The sequence below is a fragment of the Elgaria multicarinata genome, chromosome 3 (assembly GCF_023053635.1).
Source record: "Elgaria multicarinata webbii isolate HBS135686 ecotype San Diego chromosome 3, rElgMul1.1.pri, whole genome shotgun sequence".
NCBI lineage: Eukaryota > Metazoa > Chordata > Lepidosauria > Squamata > Anguidae > Elgaria > Elgaria multicarinata.
This window is the reverse complement of record NC_086173.1, coordinates 153,309,911-153,326,525: the sequence shown is the minus strand read 5'-3', so window position 1 is coordinate 153,326,525 and position 16,615 is coordinate 153,309,911. Positions and strand designations below refer to the sequence as shown.

The window sequence follows — 16,615 nt, the reverse complement described above, 5'->3', positions numbered from 1 at the left end:
AGGAAATATATTCAGTTCACAACAGCATTCACTAGAGGGGATCAGATCCAATCATTCACAGTTTCTCAAAATCCCACATCTCCCTCACAGAATGCTGTTTCTTCCCCTTCACCCCCCCCTTCTCAGCACACCGCAAACAGCTTCCACTTTCCACTTTACAAAGATTACAGCAAACAACTTCAAAGCCAGTATTTCAATCTTTCCAACTTAAGATAAAGGATGAGAAGTGAGGATCGCTGTAAATCAGATCAACGTCTAACAAGCATAAGTTCTTTCTTTTCAAACTGCGACATCAATCATGTTACTTTACTTTCGGTTTTGCCTCTGCAGTTTATAAAGACATTCCGTCAAGCTCACCTCATCCCATCGGCTCTTCTCAACACTTTCCAGCTCCGATAGCTTTTATAATCATTTCCTGTCGTTTGCTCAAAGATTTATGCCCATTAAAAAATAGATAATTGCTTTTTCCGGCAACGCCGCTCAGAGCCTCAGAAGAAACCTGCCACCGCCATGGCTGCCAAGCTCCGCCCCCCGGTCTGGATTATTCATGAGCTTCTGTCTCTTATGAAGTAAGAGATGAGAGAAGTCTGGGAAAAGGGAGGGAGGAAATCAGGCACCATTTTAGCCCATGGAGTTCTGGTGTCTGCGACTGGAGGCCTCTCAGGGGGCCTTTGCAGAAGGGGAAAAGGAGCCCTTGACAAAGGGAGGTTTGATGCTTAGAGTAGAATAACCAGTCTGGTCTGGAGAGGAGGGAGAGTGAGGAAGGCTCTGAGCTGCCTTAAGGAGAGATGCTGAGGTGGGCTTTTCCCCATACATGAAAGAAGGGCAGAAGAGTCTCTCCTGCAAAGGAGGCTCCAGAGAAGGTGTAGAGGAGGATCCCCCTGTCAGCATCATAAAAGGACACCTGTACCTCATTGCAGTTCAGAGACACTCGGATCTTCTTCAGATCCCCACTCAGGGACAGAGGAGGGGAAAGAGGGGGGTCGAAAGCCCTATATACACCTCCATAACACCCCACAACCCAGATTCCTTCCTCAGGACTAAAATCAATCCAGCCTTTTCTCCCCACAGACTCTCTGGCGACCCCCACAGCCCAGTTTCCCTCACTTCCCACACTGACTTCCCAGAAATGTCTGCCTGCCGTGAATCCTTCACGTCCCAGTACAAAAGGATCTCGGTCAAATCTCTCAGGATTGTTGGGCAGATCTTGCCGTTTGTCTCTCCATCTCACGCTTTTATGGTCCTCAGACAGGATGAGCCAGGGATGAGCTGTGTCTGGATCCAGAGTGACGTTTGCTGTTGGGGATGGAGAGAGAGGAGGAAAAGAGAAGGTCAGCAGAATCCTCTGGGACAAAGGCGGAGGTCTTAAGTGTTATAACACCCCACAGGGATCATCGATTTCCTATAAAATCAGGGAATGTGAAAACAACTCAGTATGATAACAGGACCATGAATACCTCCAATGCTCAGAGCAGAACCAACATGAAAGCTCCCCCAAACCACTTTCCCCAGACCTCTCCTCCCTTTCCCTCCCTCCGTCCTTCCGGCCCACCCTGAGTGGCCAAACTCCCCCTCCCCTGTATTCCCCTCCATTTCCCTGGGAAGCCCCCACAGCCCCTCCCATTCCATGCCCAATTTGCCCCTCCCAGCTAAGGGCTCCTCCCACATTTTACAAGTAAGAAAAAAACCCCACTCTCAAAACACTCAACTCTTTGCTGCTTCCAGATCAGGCTTTTAGTGCAGCCTGGCCCTGCCTCATTCCAGGAATGTCATGTTGTCTTCCCCTCCTGTCCCTCCTGAGCTTCTTCTCTTAAGAAGGAACAGATGGAAAAGCTCCAGGATGCCTTCTCATTGGCAGTGCTCTGTGTGTGTGTGTGTGTGTGTGAGTGTGTGTGTGTGTGTGTGTGCTGGGTGAGGGGGGATGGAGGGAGGCAGGAGAGCAGAGAATTCACCACCACCCCTTGATGCTGCCTCTGAATGGGCCAACTGAGACTTCCAGGGGGAAGGAGGAGTCTCCTTTCTTCTGAGCAGAGAGCACCCAGCTGGTTCTGCCCTCCCTCTTGGCAACAGATAACTGGGTTGTCAATAGAACTATGAAAATTTAGTATCTCGTTCGCTTTTGCAGCAGTTGGAGGCTCCACCTTGGGTGCAAGATACAAACATGCAAAGGAGCCCTTTCTCTTGCCAGTGTCATGGGTGGCCCATTTCATTTTATAAAATGCTAATATGAGATTTTTGTGTCTCATATTATGTCTCTTTGAATGTTCCTCAGTGAGATACCTCTGCCTGCTCAAGTGTGCATGGATGGCCAGAGCTCCACACGACTGGGAGCTTTGCTTTCTCACATGTCCTGATTGCATGGAGCCCTCCCTAGGCGCAGTCACCTCTATAAATGGGCAGGTCTTGCAAAAGTGCATTTGAATGCATGGGGGAAGTATGGAGGGGAGGAGCCCATAGCTCCACCCCCCTGTCTGTGCCTGCTTTGTTGATATGGAGAACCCAACATCACTACAGAGTTGCTGATGACTCATAATTAACCTGTTTATCGTTCCGAAGGGTGCAGGACAGAACGGTTTAAGCACAGTGAAATGAAGCCAGTGAAATATCTGACCAGTCCATATCTCTCCTGTGCATTTGGTTCACATTGGTTTTGTGAACCGCCCAGGGAGCTTCTGCTATTGGATGGTACAGAAATGTAATAAATAAATAAACTGGAAATGTACCTTTCATCGGAGGTAGTCCAGTTAGCAGCGCATCTGGGGAAGGAAATGATAGAAACTTTAAGAGGCCCATTATGAATCAAGTAGAAACCAATCTGCTAAAAGGGAGATCCTCTTTGTAACTTTAAACTGATTCCAAATAACAGTACAAGTCTATGCGTGTTTCTCAGTGTTTCGTTTCACCTGAAGCCAGTGGGGGAGGCTCGTGGGGAAGGTTACCAAGTCAACCCACAACCGCACCACAGGCCATGGGTCTGGAGTGGCTTCTTAACCACCCCAAAATAAAATAAATTAATGCCCAGCACTGCATCCCTGCTTCCTTACCATTGAATTGCTTCATGACTTTCTCCAGAAAGGGATTTATTTCACGGAATTCCCAGATCTTCTGCTTCAGCTCTGGAGGGAAAGCTGCTGGACTCTCAAATGCCTCCTTCTCACTCCTGGTGGCGACGGGAAAAAGGTAACCCACATCCATTCAATCCAAATGGAAATTGCAGAAAACTCAGAACAGAGAATGGGCAACTTTGGTTGGGGGAGGGAGCATCAGCCACACTGGCCCATACAGACCCCTTTGGGAGCCAAACCAGTGAGCATGGCTGGGGGCGGGGGCGGTGAGCGGGGCAAATGGGATGCTTGTGTTTGTGTCTAGTTAGGGTTAGTGGTCTGTGTTTTGCCTGTGGTTGTGGGGGGTTGCCTGTGTTGTTGTTTCGGGAGAAGTTTTGGTCTGTGGAGTTTTTGTATGTGTGTTTTGGGATTAGATCTTTTGCAAGCAGAGGAGCCTCCAACCATGTGTGATGGAGGGAAGGAAGAAAAGGAGTGCTGGTCCCTGTTTTAATCACTGAGATTTGGAGTCCATGAGATGTTGGAGACCAATGTCCTCCGCCCAGGAGCATGGAGGGAGCCATGTGCTTCCTATGTGATCCAGATCCTTCCCACCATCATGGAAATGAGTGGGATCCACTTACCTCTGCAAGGTGTTTCTCACGTCCTGCAAAGAAAGGAGAGAGAAGAGGGATCTCAGTGCCTGCCAGTCACCCATCTATGGTACCCTGGTCCTTCTCCTGCTCAAGTGCTGATGCTTCCACATAGCACCCCCCCTCCCCCACTCAAGGACTATGAGGAATAGATAAAACATCCTACAATGGGGGTTCAAGAGGCCTTGGTCAAACTCTTGGGAAGCTGTTGTTGCCTTGACTCGACTTATTATTATTATTATTATTATTATTATTATTATTATTTATTTATTTATATAGCACCATCAATGTACATGGTGCTGTACAGAGTAAAACAGAAAATAGCAAGACCCTGCCGCATAGACTTGCTCCAATGTGCCCGACAGACAGTGAGTGTGTGTGTGTGTGTGGTGCCTCCTCCTCCTGCAAGCCTCCTGTCCTCTCTGAGGATGATGGGCAAGCTGTGTGCTGCTGTTGTGGCATTTATGCATTTCTATTTACTCATTTATTATTGCTCTAAGCGCTTTTTTCCTGCTGCTTTGTTTCCCTCTCTCTCAGCACACAGATCAAGGCATGAGAGGTGCCCGAGAGGACATATGAGTTCAGATTTTAAAAATTCACTATAAATCACTGCATGCAGGAACCTGATCCAAACTTGGCCTGCCTAAAGTCCTCTTTGAAAGCTGTCACAGTGCCAATTTTCATGTGTTTATCTTTACAACTGAGTGAGGTGTAAGCATGTCTGTTACTTCCCATGTAGCAGTCACCCGACAACGGAGCAGTTTTTCACCAAACTCTCTTGTGGTGCGGAGAGAGGGACCCACTCTGGAAATTGGGGTGGAGAACCGCCTCAGCATAGCTCCGTCCTCAATTCTGGGGCAGAGAATACCCACTCTGCACACCCCTAATATACACAGGTCTATTTTGAGCCCCTGGCCTGGCCTTACCAATGGCAGACTTCTCCTTGTGCTTTCCCAGGCAGGAATGAAGCCTTCCTTTCCATGTCAAAAGCAGCAGGTGATCAGGGTTATAATTTTCCCAACTTTGCTTTGGCAAGAATTCTCTTAAAGGTATCACCTTACGGTTGCCAAGTGTCTAAAGGGTCTGCAGTGCCTGCCTTGGGCCTTTTCCTTCTGTAGATGATGGAGCCAGAAAGGTCTTGAAGTCCGCTTTACCCTTGGGAGGAAGTTCCTGGGCTGTTCCTGCCACCGTCTTACCTGCAGGAGTTCACTCGCTGGCTGCTGACCCTTCTCCTCCAACTCCTGGATGAGGCTTTCAAGAGAGGAGAGTTCTTCAGAGAGTTTGGCCTGGTGCTCGTCCCTTCTCCTGGCAATCGCCTCCTCTAAGCCTTCTATCTGGGTCAGCAGAAGCTTCTCTTGTTCCTCCAGAAGCTGCCGTAGTTGTCTGAACTGAGCCACTGTCTTTTCCCTCTCTGCTTTGGTTTCCTTCTGCAAGAAGTGGATGGAAAGGGGAGAAAGGGGAGCCAGAGTCAGAAATAGGACCAAGCTTCACAGCATCAAGAGGCTTAAAGGAATTTTATAGGAAAGTTATTTTAAGTTTTCAGAGATCTTAAATCCATGTTCAGTAGAGAAAAAGATTCCTATAAGGTCATAGAATCAAAGAATAGCAGAGTTGGAAGGGGCCTACAAGGCCATCGAGTCCAACCCCCTGCTCAATGCAGGAATCCACCCTAAAGCATCTCTGACAGATGGTTGTCCAGCTGCCTCTTGAAGGCCTCTCATGTGGGAGAGCCCACAACCTCCCTAGGTCACTGATTCCATTGTCGTACTGCTCTAACAGTCAGGAAGTTTTTCCTGATGTCCAGCCGGAATCTGGCTTCCTTTAACTTGAGCCCGTTATTCCGTGTCCTGCACTCTGGGTGGATCGAGAAGAGGTACCAGGGCCCACTCTCAGCCTGGCCTTTCATTAGCCACCGTTCTGGGAGGTTTGGCCATTCCAGGCAAGAGCTGTTCTGCGGAGCCAGGCTGCCTGGGGGCTTTGGATTCCTCTGCATTTTACGTCACATTTTGACTCATATTAGCTGAAGCCCTTGTTCCCTTCCTAGGGGCTGCCTTGATAGCACCTCATTGGGGCCGCATTCCCCCCAAACCCTGTGGTTTCCCTCCTGTGGGTTTGGACTTGCTAATCTCCAGGCCAAGGAGGGAGCAGGGGGGGTTCCAGCAATCATCCAGGTACTGGAGCCGCCCCCTTCGGCCCTCTTTCTGGCTTCCGGTGACCAATTGCCAGTCGCCATCTGCCAGGACCGCTCCCCGGATCAGCCACGGAGGAAGGTCAGAGAGCAGAAGACCTCGCTCAGGGAGGAACAGTCAGGGCAAGTCCCTGAATGTTCAGCTGCACATATCCGCCTATTTGCCCCGAATCAGCCGCTGCGTCATCTAACCAACACAGCATAGATTTGGATCCACCCTGGGGCAAAGACAAAGTGCTTGAGCGTGTGGTGGTTGGACAGCTTCAGACGCTCTTGGGGGAAACTGATCATCTAGACCCATTTCAGTGTTGTTTCAGGCCAGGGCACAGCACTGAAACAGCCTTGGCTGCTCTGACCTACTCCGGGTGAAAGACAGGGGGAGTGCTGCCCTGTTGATCTAAATGAACACCTCAGCAGCTTCTGATACCATTGATCATGGTATCCTGCTGGATTGGCTATGTGAGATGGGAGTAGGAGGCTCTGTGTTCCAGTGGTTCCGCTCCCACTTGCAGGGCCAATTGCAGAAAGTGGTATTGGGGGATTCCTGTTCTACCCCATGGATATGAAGCCACAGGCATCTACTCTATCCCCCATGCTGTTCAACATCTCTATGAAGCCACTGGGGAAGGTCATTAGGGGTTTGGTGCCATCTGTATGCTGGTGATACTCAGCTCTACTTCTCCTTGTCATCGGAGACAGCTGGGGCTGTGAATTTATTTATTTATTTATTTATTTATTTATTACATTTTTATACCGCCCAATAGCCGAAGCTCTCTGGGCGGTTCACAAAAATTAAAACCACAGTAAAACACCCAACAGGTTAAAACACAATTATGAAATACAATATAAAAAGCGCAACCAGGATAAAACCACACAGCAAAGTTGATATAAGATTAAAATACAGAGTTAAAACAGTAAAATTTAAATTTAAGTTAAAATTAAGTGTTAAAATACTGAGTGAATAAAAAGGTCTTCAGCTGGCGACGAAAGCAGTACAGTGTAGGCGCCAGGCGGACCTCTCTGGGGAGCTCGTTCCACAACCGGGGTGCCACAGCGGAGAAAGCCCTCCTCCTAGTAGCCACCTGCCTCACCTCCTTTGGCAGGGGCTCACGGAGAAGGGCCCCTGTAGATGATCTTAAGGTCCGGGTAGGTACATATGGGAGGAGGCGTTCCTTCAGATAACCTGGCCCCAAACCGTTTAGGGCTTTAAATGTCAATACCAGCACTTTGAATTGGGCCCGGACCTGGACTGGCAGCCAATGAAGTTGTAAAAGGACTGGCGTAATGTGATCTCGCCGGCCAGTCCCTGTTAATAACCTTGCTGCCCTGTTTTGCACCAGTTGAAGTTTCCGGACCGTTTTCAAAGGCAGCCCCACGTATAACGCATTGCAGTAATCCAAACGAGAGGTTATCAGAGCATGGATAACTGTAGCTAAGCTATCTCTGTCCAGATAAGGGCGCAGCTGGTATATCAGCCTGAGCTGATAAAAGGTGCTCTTTGCCACTGAGTTCACCTGTGCCTCAAGTGACAGTTCTGGATCCAAGAGCACCCCCAAACTATGGACCCGATCCTTTAGGGGGAGTGCAACCCCGTCCAGGACAGGGCAAACATCACCTCGCCGGACAGAAGAACCACCCGCTAACAGTACCTCCGTCTTGTCTGGATTGAGTTTCAGTTTATTAGCCCTCATCCAGTCCATTACCGTGCCCAGGCTGGACCAGTGAAGGTGCTGGACCAGTGCCTGGAGGCTGTAATGGGCTGGATGAGGGCCAATTAACGGAAGCTGAATCCTGATAAGACGGAAGCTCTGTGGATTGGTGGTTCCCGAGTCTGGGAATTGGGTAAGTGACCTGTTCTGGATGGGGTTGTCCTCCCTCCGAAGGAGCAGGTGTGTAGCTTGGGAGTACTCCTAGATCCATCCTTGTCACTGGAGGCTCGGGTGGACTTCGTGGCCCAGAGTACTTGGGTCAGCTTCGGCTGATCCACCAGCTATGGCCTTTCCTGGACAGGGATAACCTAGCCACAGACATTTTAAACCCTAAACAGCTTGGGACCTCGAAACTTGAGGGAGCGCCTCTGCCTATATATCTGCCCGCCTGAGATCTGCTGGAGGAGCCCTCGTCTGTGTCCCACCAAAAGGAGACATACGTTATAATGGGACAGGGGAGAGGGCTTTCTCTACTGTGGCACCCTGCCCGTTGTGAACTGCCTTCCCCTTGGAGACCCGACTGGAGACAATGTTGGCTTCATTTCAGCACCAGGCCCCCGGCTACATGGAAGTGCTTTGGCGCTGAGTGGCTCCTTGTAGGAAGACAAGTGCGAATTTTACTCCCCGGCGCCTCTGAAAAGGTTTTTAAAAAATGGGGGGGGGGGAGGAGGAAAGGAACGTGGCTGTCCCTCCTTTTTTTTTTTTTTACTTAGAAGGCATAATATGTGGAGGTCTGCATATTTAGATTGGAGGTTGCCCGGTCCTCCGAAAATTTGTTAATGCAGAGTTCTGTATATGTAAATCATAAAATTATAAAAAGGGGGGAGGAACAGCACTGTTACTCTCCTCTCCTCTCTCCCCCCTCCATTTTAATCTCCCCCCCCCCCGTTTAGAGACACGGAGCTGGCTCTACTACCAAAAAGGTTGGGGTAAATGCCCTACTTTTGGGGAGCAGATTTTCCAGGGTTTGCCTCTGGATGGCTTCGTATTTGTGGCTGCGTCATCTGTCCGAAAATGGAAAGATGTGCATTTACGGAGGTGTAAACAGCCGTATGGAAAAGCCCCAGGTTAAAACATGGCTTTTTATCAAAGCCTTTGAAGGCTATATTCTCCATGGTTGCAGATAGTTTTAATTGTTTTCGATTGTTTCTAGTGCTTGTTAAAAATTTCTACTCATCTTAATTTGTAGGTGATTTAATATGTTTCTCGTTGTTTCTATTCTGTACTGTCTACATTGTTCTGTTTTTATCTGTATGCCGCCCCTAGGTCTCAGTGATATAGGGCAGGATACCAATCATTTAATAAACAAATAAACAAATAAATAAACGATACCATATAGACAGACCCCTAGTAAAACTGACACTTACAAGAAGTTCTTTATTCTCCTTTTCTGTTTCTGCCTTATATGCCACATTTCTTTCTCTCTCTTCCCTGAGAATCTCCAGGCGACGACGGATCAGATCCTGAAGGAAAAACAAAAGTTCATGTTTGGTTTAGTGAGACAGAAAGAGGAAGTGAACAATATTCCTGTTCCCTGACATCCGTCTTTGTACTGGGGAGTGGGGAGGTTCTCAGCAGACTTTTTCATACCATTAAAGCCTAAAAAACAAGTCCCTCCATCCACTGGGAGTCTGAGTTTCACATGCACTGAGATGGGGATTGGGGCTGGGGGGTCACACCTCCACCACCACCACCACCACCACCACCTTTGGCCTACACAATAAACGCTGTGGGACACACAAACCCACCCAGTTTGCTGCTGGAGCAAGGAGAGAGAGAGACAGACAGAGAGAGAGAGAGAGAGAGAGAGAGAGAGAGAGAGAGAGAGAGAAGGAAAGGTGTGAGAGGAGCAGCTGCAGCATCTTGCCTCTGCTCCCCTACTGCTGCCCTGGTGTGGAGAGAGCCCCCACCCTCCACCCTCCCGAACCTTTTCAGGCTTCCCCTGGCTGCTATTTGCAGAACAAAGAACGTGCATGTTCACTGCATCCAGGCTATAGGAACGTAACAAAGATATAGTTTAGTCCCAATATTTTCTTATTGCAGGGACTTTACATGAACTTCCCAAGAAGAACCCAGAGTTCTTCCCCCTCCCCACCAAGGTCTACAAAGTTTTCCTACCTTGTACTCCTGGGAAGCCTCCTCTAGAGGAACCACCTCATGTTCTTTGTGCTCCTTGGATCTGTCACAAACCACACAGATGGGGGTTTCATGGTCTTTGCAGAAGAGCTTCAAGGGCTCCTGGTGTTTCTCACAGACTCCCCCCTTTACCCCTGCCCCCCTGCCCCCCTGATCTCCAAATTTCTTGGCAATTTCGACAAAGTTACCCAGCTGCCTATTTGGCTTGAGGTTTTCCTTCTGGAAGGTTCCTTTACACTGGGGGCAGGAGGCCTCTGTGTCCTTCTCCCCCAGATACTTGCTCAGGCAGGCTCGGCAGAAATTGTGCCCACACTCTGTAACCATCACTGGATCCCTGAAATAATCCAGGCAGATGGAACAACTGGCTTCTTCACAGAGATCCTGGACAGGACTCCCAGCAGCAGCCATGGCTTTCATACACTGCAGACAGAATTAGTTTCACTTTCTTGGCTTTCAGGAAGTGGGCGTTTGCTTGCTTGGAAATGACTCACCAGAAAATCATCAGCATGTAACAAATGAAGTTAAGCAGAGGATCAGTCTTTTGATAAAGATACAGTAATTTTAAAAGAATGGGCCTGATTTTGAGCCGGGTACATTACATTTGTATATTTTGACCTGGTTTGCCCATCGCTGTGGTAAATTATGGCTTATTTCAACTACCTCTGATCACTCCAAGATGCCTACGGATTGAGCACTTTATCACCTGCTCTAGAATCTCCTTAAGTATTGATGTCAAACTGTCTGGTCTGTAATTCCCCAGATCTGCCTTCTTTATATATATTAAAGAGATCCCATTCACCCTTCTCCAGTCCTCCGGTAGTTCACCTGTTCTCCAGCATTTCTCAAAATTAAGGCATTGAAGTTCCTGGAGCCCATCTGGTAGGTCCTTCTACACTGTGAGGTGCAGTTCACCTGGACCTGGGAACTTGAACTCATTTAAGGTGCTGAGAGATACTAAGAACTAGGGCTCTGCACTGACCCCCCGAACTGCTTCGTGACCCGATCCGCCTGTCCCCTTCTCCGCGGAGCGAGATCCGGCTCTACTGCCATCACCGCATGGATGGTGCCGGTTCCAGGTAAGCTTACCCCCCCACCCCCTTACCTGCATCCGTCGTGGTCTGTCACGGGCTTCAATTGAGGCCCTGGTTGAAGCCGGAAAAGAAGGCCATGTCCTCCACCGGCTTCAAGCTGGGGCCTCAGTTGAAGCCCACAACAGACAGTGACAGAGACAGGTAAGCCCCCTCCCCCTGCCCCCTTATGTGGAGCCGCCGCTGTCGCCGCATGGACATTGCTGCCGCTGGGGCCAGGTAAGCCAACCCCCGCCCCCTTACCTGTGTCCATTGTGGGCTTCAATTGAGGCCCTGGCTTGAAGCTGGAAGAGGCCGCGGCCTGCTCTTCTGGCTTCAAGCCGGGGCTACAATTGAAGCCCCCGACAGACACAGGTAAGCCCCCCTCCCCTTACCTGGCTCCGCTGCTGCCGCTGTATGGACTGCAGCGGCAGCGGAGCCATGTAAGCAAAACTTCCCCCAACCCCTTACCATCGTCCGTCGCAGGCTTGAACTGAGGGCCAGGCCTCAAAGCGGAAACAGCCTGCTTCCATTTTGACGCCTGGCCCTCAGTTCAAGGCCGTGACGGAGGCAGGTAAGCCCCCCTGCCCCCTTACCTGGCTCCATCGCTGCATGAACTGTGGCGGCGCCACCGTCAGGTGAGTCTCCCTCCCCCCCACTTTCCTGCATCCGGAGCCCCCCCGACCCGATTCGTCTCCACCTTTGTCGGAGGCGAAACAGACCACTCCGCTATTGCTTCTCCGAACTGAAGTGAAGAGGAGCACAGCCCTACTCAGCACATCTCATTGACAACTTCAAACTGCACTTCAGCCTGTTTGCCACAGATATCGGATGGGTCACAGATCCTCTTTGGGGAGAAGACTGAGCCAAAATAGGAGTTGAGCAGTTCTGTCTCTTCTACCAGCATCTTGTCATCTTCGCTGCGCAGCTGGTTTACTATTACTTTTGTCCTCTTTTTAGTGTGAACAGATCTGAAGAAGCCCTTCTTGTCGCGATTACCCGCCTCAGCTGATTCTGAGCTTTAGCCTTCCTGACACGGGGGGTCTCTAGACGCCTTATTTACCACGTCACGGCTGCGCAGTGGCGCTGCAGTGTTTATATGACGCAGCCACCCACTTGCAGCCCCATGAGGCTTTCCCCCCGAAACTGCGCTTATATGTGGTGTTGTTTTACTGAGACTTTTTTAGTTGCTTCAAGGTCACCACATTGCTTCACCGTCTGTCACTGGTGGCCTCAGGGGTTGCTGTTGTCGTATATAACGTACTGTCTGCAGTGAGCTCAGGTGGCAAGAGGAGAGTGTCTGTCAGCGGTTTCTAAGGTTCTGCAGGTCATTTGGGCACAAACTACAAAAGTGATCTTCCTTCAGGGAGCTTTAAAGGATGCTTCTTTTTCCGTTTCCACTTTGATGTTAGCTGCGCTTGGCTAAAATCAGTGGAACACAACTTGACTCTGAGGCAACATTACTGAGCTCTTTGCACTTAAAATACTGTAGCACTATAGGCACTAGATGAATATTATTAATAAAATAAATCTGTAAGCTGGTAAAAGATAGCTGGATACATTTCTTAATGTATATATAACTTTTCTTTATTTTTATAAAGATAAAAAAGGAGTAATCTAAAATATGCAATGCTTACCAAAAGACAGGAACTATTAAAAGAAAAAACCCTTAGAAAGTAAAAAGCTGTGATAATTCTGCTGTGTTGCAGCAAGGAAAGAAGGCTGAAGGAGAAGCTACAGCCTGGGAGACGGCAGAACATGGGGTCCCAATGTTGGTGGCTCTGAGCCCCGTGGCCCCGTAGGCATCTCCAATGGAGCCCCTGAAGTCGTCCCCAAGGTGGCCCCTGCAGGCACCCACAGAAGAGCTTTTTAAAAAATTAAAATTGTTTCCATTTCTTTAATATTCGTCAGATATTCATTATCCCAAGTAATTCATACATATCATATACATACAACTTTCTAGCAATAATACATAGGCTTCAACAAAAGTAGATCAAATATTCACATAAGTATCCATTTGAAAGTGCCACTCATCCGAATATTGAAAGCGATGTAAGGTCCTCAATTCATAGCATGAGAGGGGGGAGTTTTTCTCCTTCCAGTGTTGTAATATCAATCTTTTAGTTGTCAAAAGGAGAGAGAATCCACTTACACTGACCATTTATTAATTTCAATGAGGCAGGCATATAATGTTAAAGAGCATATACATCAGTGAATATACAGACTGATATACAAATATACAAATTGATAACAGACGACAAAGAAAAGGCTGAAGTTCTCAATTCCTACTTTGCCTTGGTCTTCTCCCAAAAGCGGGTCTATGACCCCCCTGGAAAAAGTGAAGCAGAAGTTGAGGGGGCAGGATTGCAGTTTGAGATTGATAAACAAATGGTCAAAGAACACCTAATTTCCTTGAATGAGTTCAAATCTCCAGGGCCCGATGAACTGCATCCTAGAGTAATGAAGGAGCTAGCAGAAGAACTCTCAGAACCTTTGTCTATTATCTTTGCAAAATCATGGAAGATGGGTGAGGTGCCGGACGACTGGAGGAGGGCTAACGTTGTCCCTATCTTCAAAAAGGGCAAAAAGGAGGAACCTGGGAACTACAGACCAGTCAGTCTGACATCCATCCCTGGGAAAATTCTGGAGCAGATTATAAAGAAATCAATCTGTAAACACCTTGAAATCAATGCAGTGATTACTAGAAGCCAACATGGATTTGTCAGGAACAAATCCTGTCAGACTAATTTGATCTCATTTTTTGATAGGATAACCTCCCTTGTGGACTGTGGGAATGCTGTGGACATCATATATCTTGACTTCAGCAAAGCTTTTGACAAAGTACCACATGACATTCTGACTAACAAACTAGCTAAAAGTGGGCTAGATGGAACAACTATTAGGTGGATCCACAGTTGGCTACAGAATCGGACTCAAAGAGTACTTATCAATGGAACCGTCTCAAACTGGGGAGAGGCAACGAGTGGGGTGCCGCAGGGCTCAGTCTTGGGCCCAGTGCTCTTCAACATTTTTATTAATGATTTGGACGAGGAGGTGCAGGGAACGCTGATCAAATTTGCAGATGACACAAAATTGGGTGGGATAGCTAATACCCTGGAAGACAGAAACAAACTTCAAAGTGATCTTGATAGGCTGGAGTGCTGGGCTGAAAACAACAGAATGAAATTTAATAGGGATAAATGCCAAGTTCTACATTTAGGGAATAGAAACCAAATGCACAGTTACAAGATGGGGGACACTTGGCTCAGCAATACTACAAACGAAAAAGATCTTGGAATTGTTGTAGATCACAAGCTGAATATGAGCCAACAGTGCGATATGGCTGCAAGAAAGGCAAATGCTATTTTGGGCTGCATTAATAGAAGTATAGCTTCCAAATCACGTGAGGTACTGGTTCCTCTCTATTCGGCCCTGGTTAGGCCTCATCTAGAGTATTGTGTCCAGTTCTGGGCTCCACAATTCAAGAAAGACGCAGACAAGCTGGAGTGTGTTCAGAAGAGGGCAACCAGGATGCTCAGAGGTCTAGAAACAAAGCCCTATGAAGAGAGACTGAAAGAACTGGGTATGTTTAGCCTGGAGAAGAGAAGATTGAGGGGAGACATGATAGCACTCTTCAAATACTTAAAAGGTTGTCACACAGAGGAGGGCCAGGATCTCTTCTCGATCCTCCCAGAGTGCAGGACACGGAATAACGGGCTCAAGTTAAAGGAAGCCAGATTCCGGCTGGACATCAGGAAAAACTTCCTAACTGTTAGAGCAGTGCGACGGTGGAATCAGTTCCCTAGGGAGGTTGTGGGCTCTCCCACATTAGAGGCATTCAAGAGGCAGCTGGACAACCATCTGTCAGGGATGCTTTAGGGTGGATTCCTGCATTGAGCAGGGGGTTGGACTCGATGGCCTTGTAGGCCCCTTCCAACTCTGCTATTCTATGATTCTATGACTGTCCCAGTATAAAGTGTATCTGTGTAATAAACCCCTCCCCAAAAGAATCAACTTCTGGACCGTACCAAACGTATGTCTAATACTTAGAGCTCCATCACACCTACTTTTTATTCCTGGTATGCATCTGCGATTTTAACCTCTGTTTCTTTAGCGCGTCAAGTGCTGGTCCCTTTCACGATCATCGCCATACCGATGAACTCTTTTCACTTGTTTGCTCTCCCACTATTGTGGCTGCCCCCCACCCACCCCGCCCCTCCTCCTCCCCCCTCCAGTTCATTGGTCCTTGTCGCAAGGGAGGCGGGTGAGAGTTTGGCTCATTCTCCTTGCATGCCTTGCCGGGCGCTGAGTTTTCAGAGGCCCTTTCTCCTGCAGCAGGTCACAGGAAAGGCGGAACCTTGGGAAAGGGGCTCTGCGCCTTATGGAACTTCCCTTGAATGCTTCTAGTGTCAAACACTGAATTACACACACATCCGGTTTAACTCTGCTCCCCGTGAGCCGATGCCTAACTGGCCCACTGGGCCCTTCCCAAATAGAAACCTTTTCTTTATGTATTTTGCCACGGTCAGCCCAGGAGGAAACAGAGAGTGGCCTTTGATTGGGTGTTTAAGAAACAACAGAGGAAAGGGAATTGGTGTAGCTGGCGGGCGGCTCGATTGGTTCCAGCCATGGCCTACATTCAGCCAAAACAAATGTAAACACCACATAACTAACCCTGATTTTAAAAAGAAAATCCTGATCATGTGAATTCTAAATCAGAGCTTCCGTCATGACCAGAGGAATGGAACGGAGTGGGCTTCTGCTGCCCGGAGGCCAAACACTTTGACTTGGCAATACAGGATCATATCATTTGGTTTCTAGGAAAGGGCATTCTTAAAAGTAAACTGAAGAAAACGGGCTTCTGTAACCATGTAAATGCCCTCCTTGCTGCCCCCGGACTCTAAAGTGCTTTTAACAACTGCTGCAGGGAGCAGCGTCAACCCTGGTGGGCCTGGCTTGCCTCTGCCAGCCCCGGTTCTAAGGCTGAGTTCGTCTGCCTCTGCCCCCATCACCTGCGTCTCTCTGGGTGGTCTCTTGGTGCCCCCCCCACTAGGCTGCAGGGCCTTGCACTTCAGCCCCCATGTCCAGCCTTAGGTGCCCCATCGTTGTGCTGGGGGTGAAGTTTCGGTGGGGGATTCTCGCTTTTAGGGGAAGAGGCCAGGAGGCCTGTCTTTTTAATTTTATTGTTGAAAAAAATATATTAAATCCACATGTAATAATGCCTTTCCAGATATTTCAAACTGTATCCTGGGAACAAGAGAACTAGGATGACCCTATGAAGAGGAGGACAGGGCTCCTGCATCTTTAACAGTTGCCTAGAAAAGGGAAAGTACAGCAAGTGTCATTTGTATACATGCAGCACCTGGGGAAATTCTCTCTTCATCACAACAGTGAAAGCGGCAGGAGTCCTGCCCTCCTTTTCATAGGGTCATCCTAAACCTAACATGATTTGGGGGACCATATGCCCAGATTTGCCAAGACACGTCTGGAAATCCCACCCCGAAGCAGCATCCGGGGGGAGATTTCCAAATCCCCCCAAATGTCCGGGAAAATCGCAGTCCTGCCACTCCCTCCCTTGGCCCAGGCCTGCGTCGCTGGGGCGGGGGGAGGAACTGGGAGACTCGTCCTCTGAGAACGTCTCTCCCAGCCACCACTGATGCTCTACCCTTCTCCTGGGTGCTCAGGAGAAGGCCTGCGTCCCAGGAGGTAAGGGGTGGGGGTGGGGTCTGTTTTTGCTCCCCTTACCTCTGAGCTGCTGTGGGAGGGCTGCATTTTTCACTCCCCATCCTGGGAGCGAACACGGACCCCTGCCCCTTACCTC

At 48.8% G+C, this 16,615-nt stretch overlaps 1 protein-coding gene across 2 annotated transcripts; it reads right to left on the bottom strand.

The window, feature by feature from the left end:
* Positions 1–585: 585 nt before the first annotated feature.
* Positions 586–10,169, bottom strand: LOC134396060 (zinc finger protein RFP-like). 2 transcript variants are annotated; one of them, XM_063122409.1, is made up of 7 exons: positions 9,710–10,169; positions 8,959–9,054; positions 4,891–5,121; positions 3,686–3,708; positions 3,045–3,160; positions 2,724–2,756; positions 586–1,296 (listed from the first exon to the last, which is right to left on the bottom strand). In XM_063122409.1, the coding sequence occupies exons 1-7, from the start codon at positions 10,142–10,144 to the stop codon at positions 779–781; spliced, it is 1,452 nt and encodes a 483-aa protein (XP_062978479.1). In that variant the 5' UTR covers positions 10,145–10,169; the 3' UTR covers positions 586–778. The 2 variants fall into 2 exon arrangements, with proteins under 2 accessions (XP_062978479.1, XP_062978480.1); XM_063122410.1 differs by having other exon boundaries at positions 3,045–3,157.
* Positions 10,170–16,615: the final 6,446 nt, after the last annotated feature.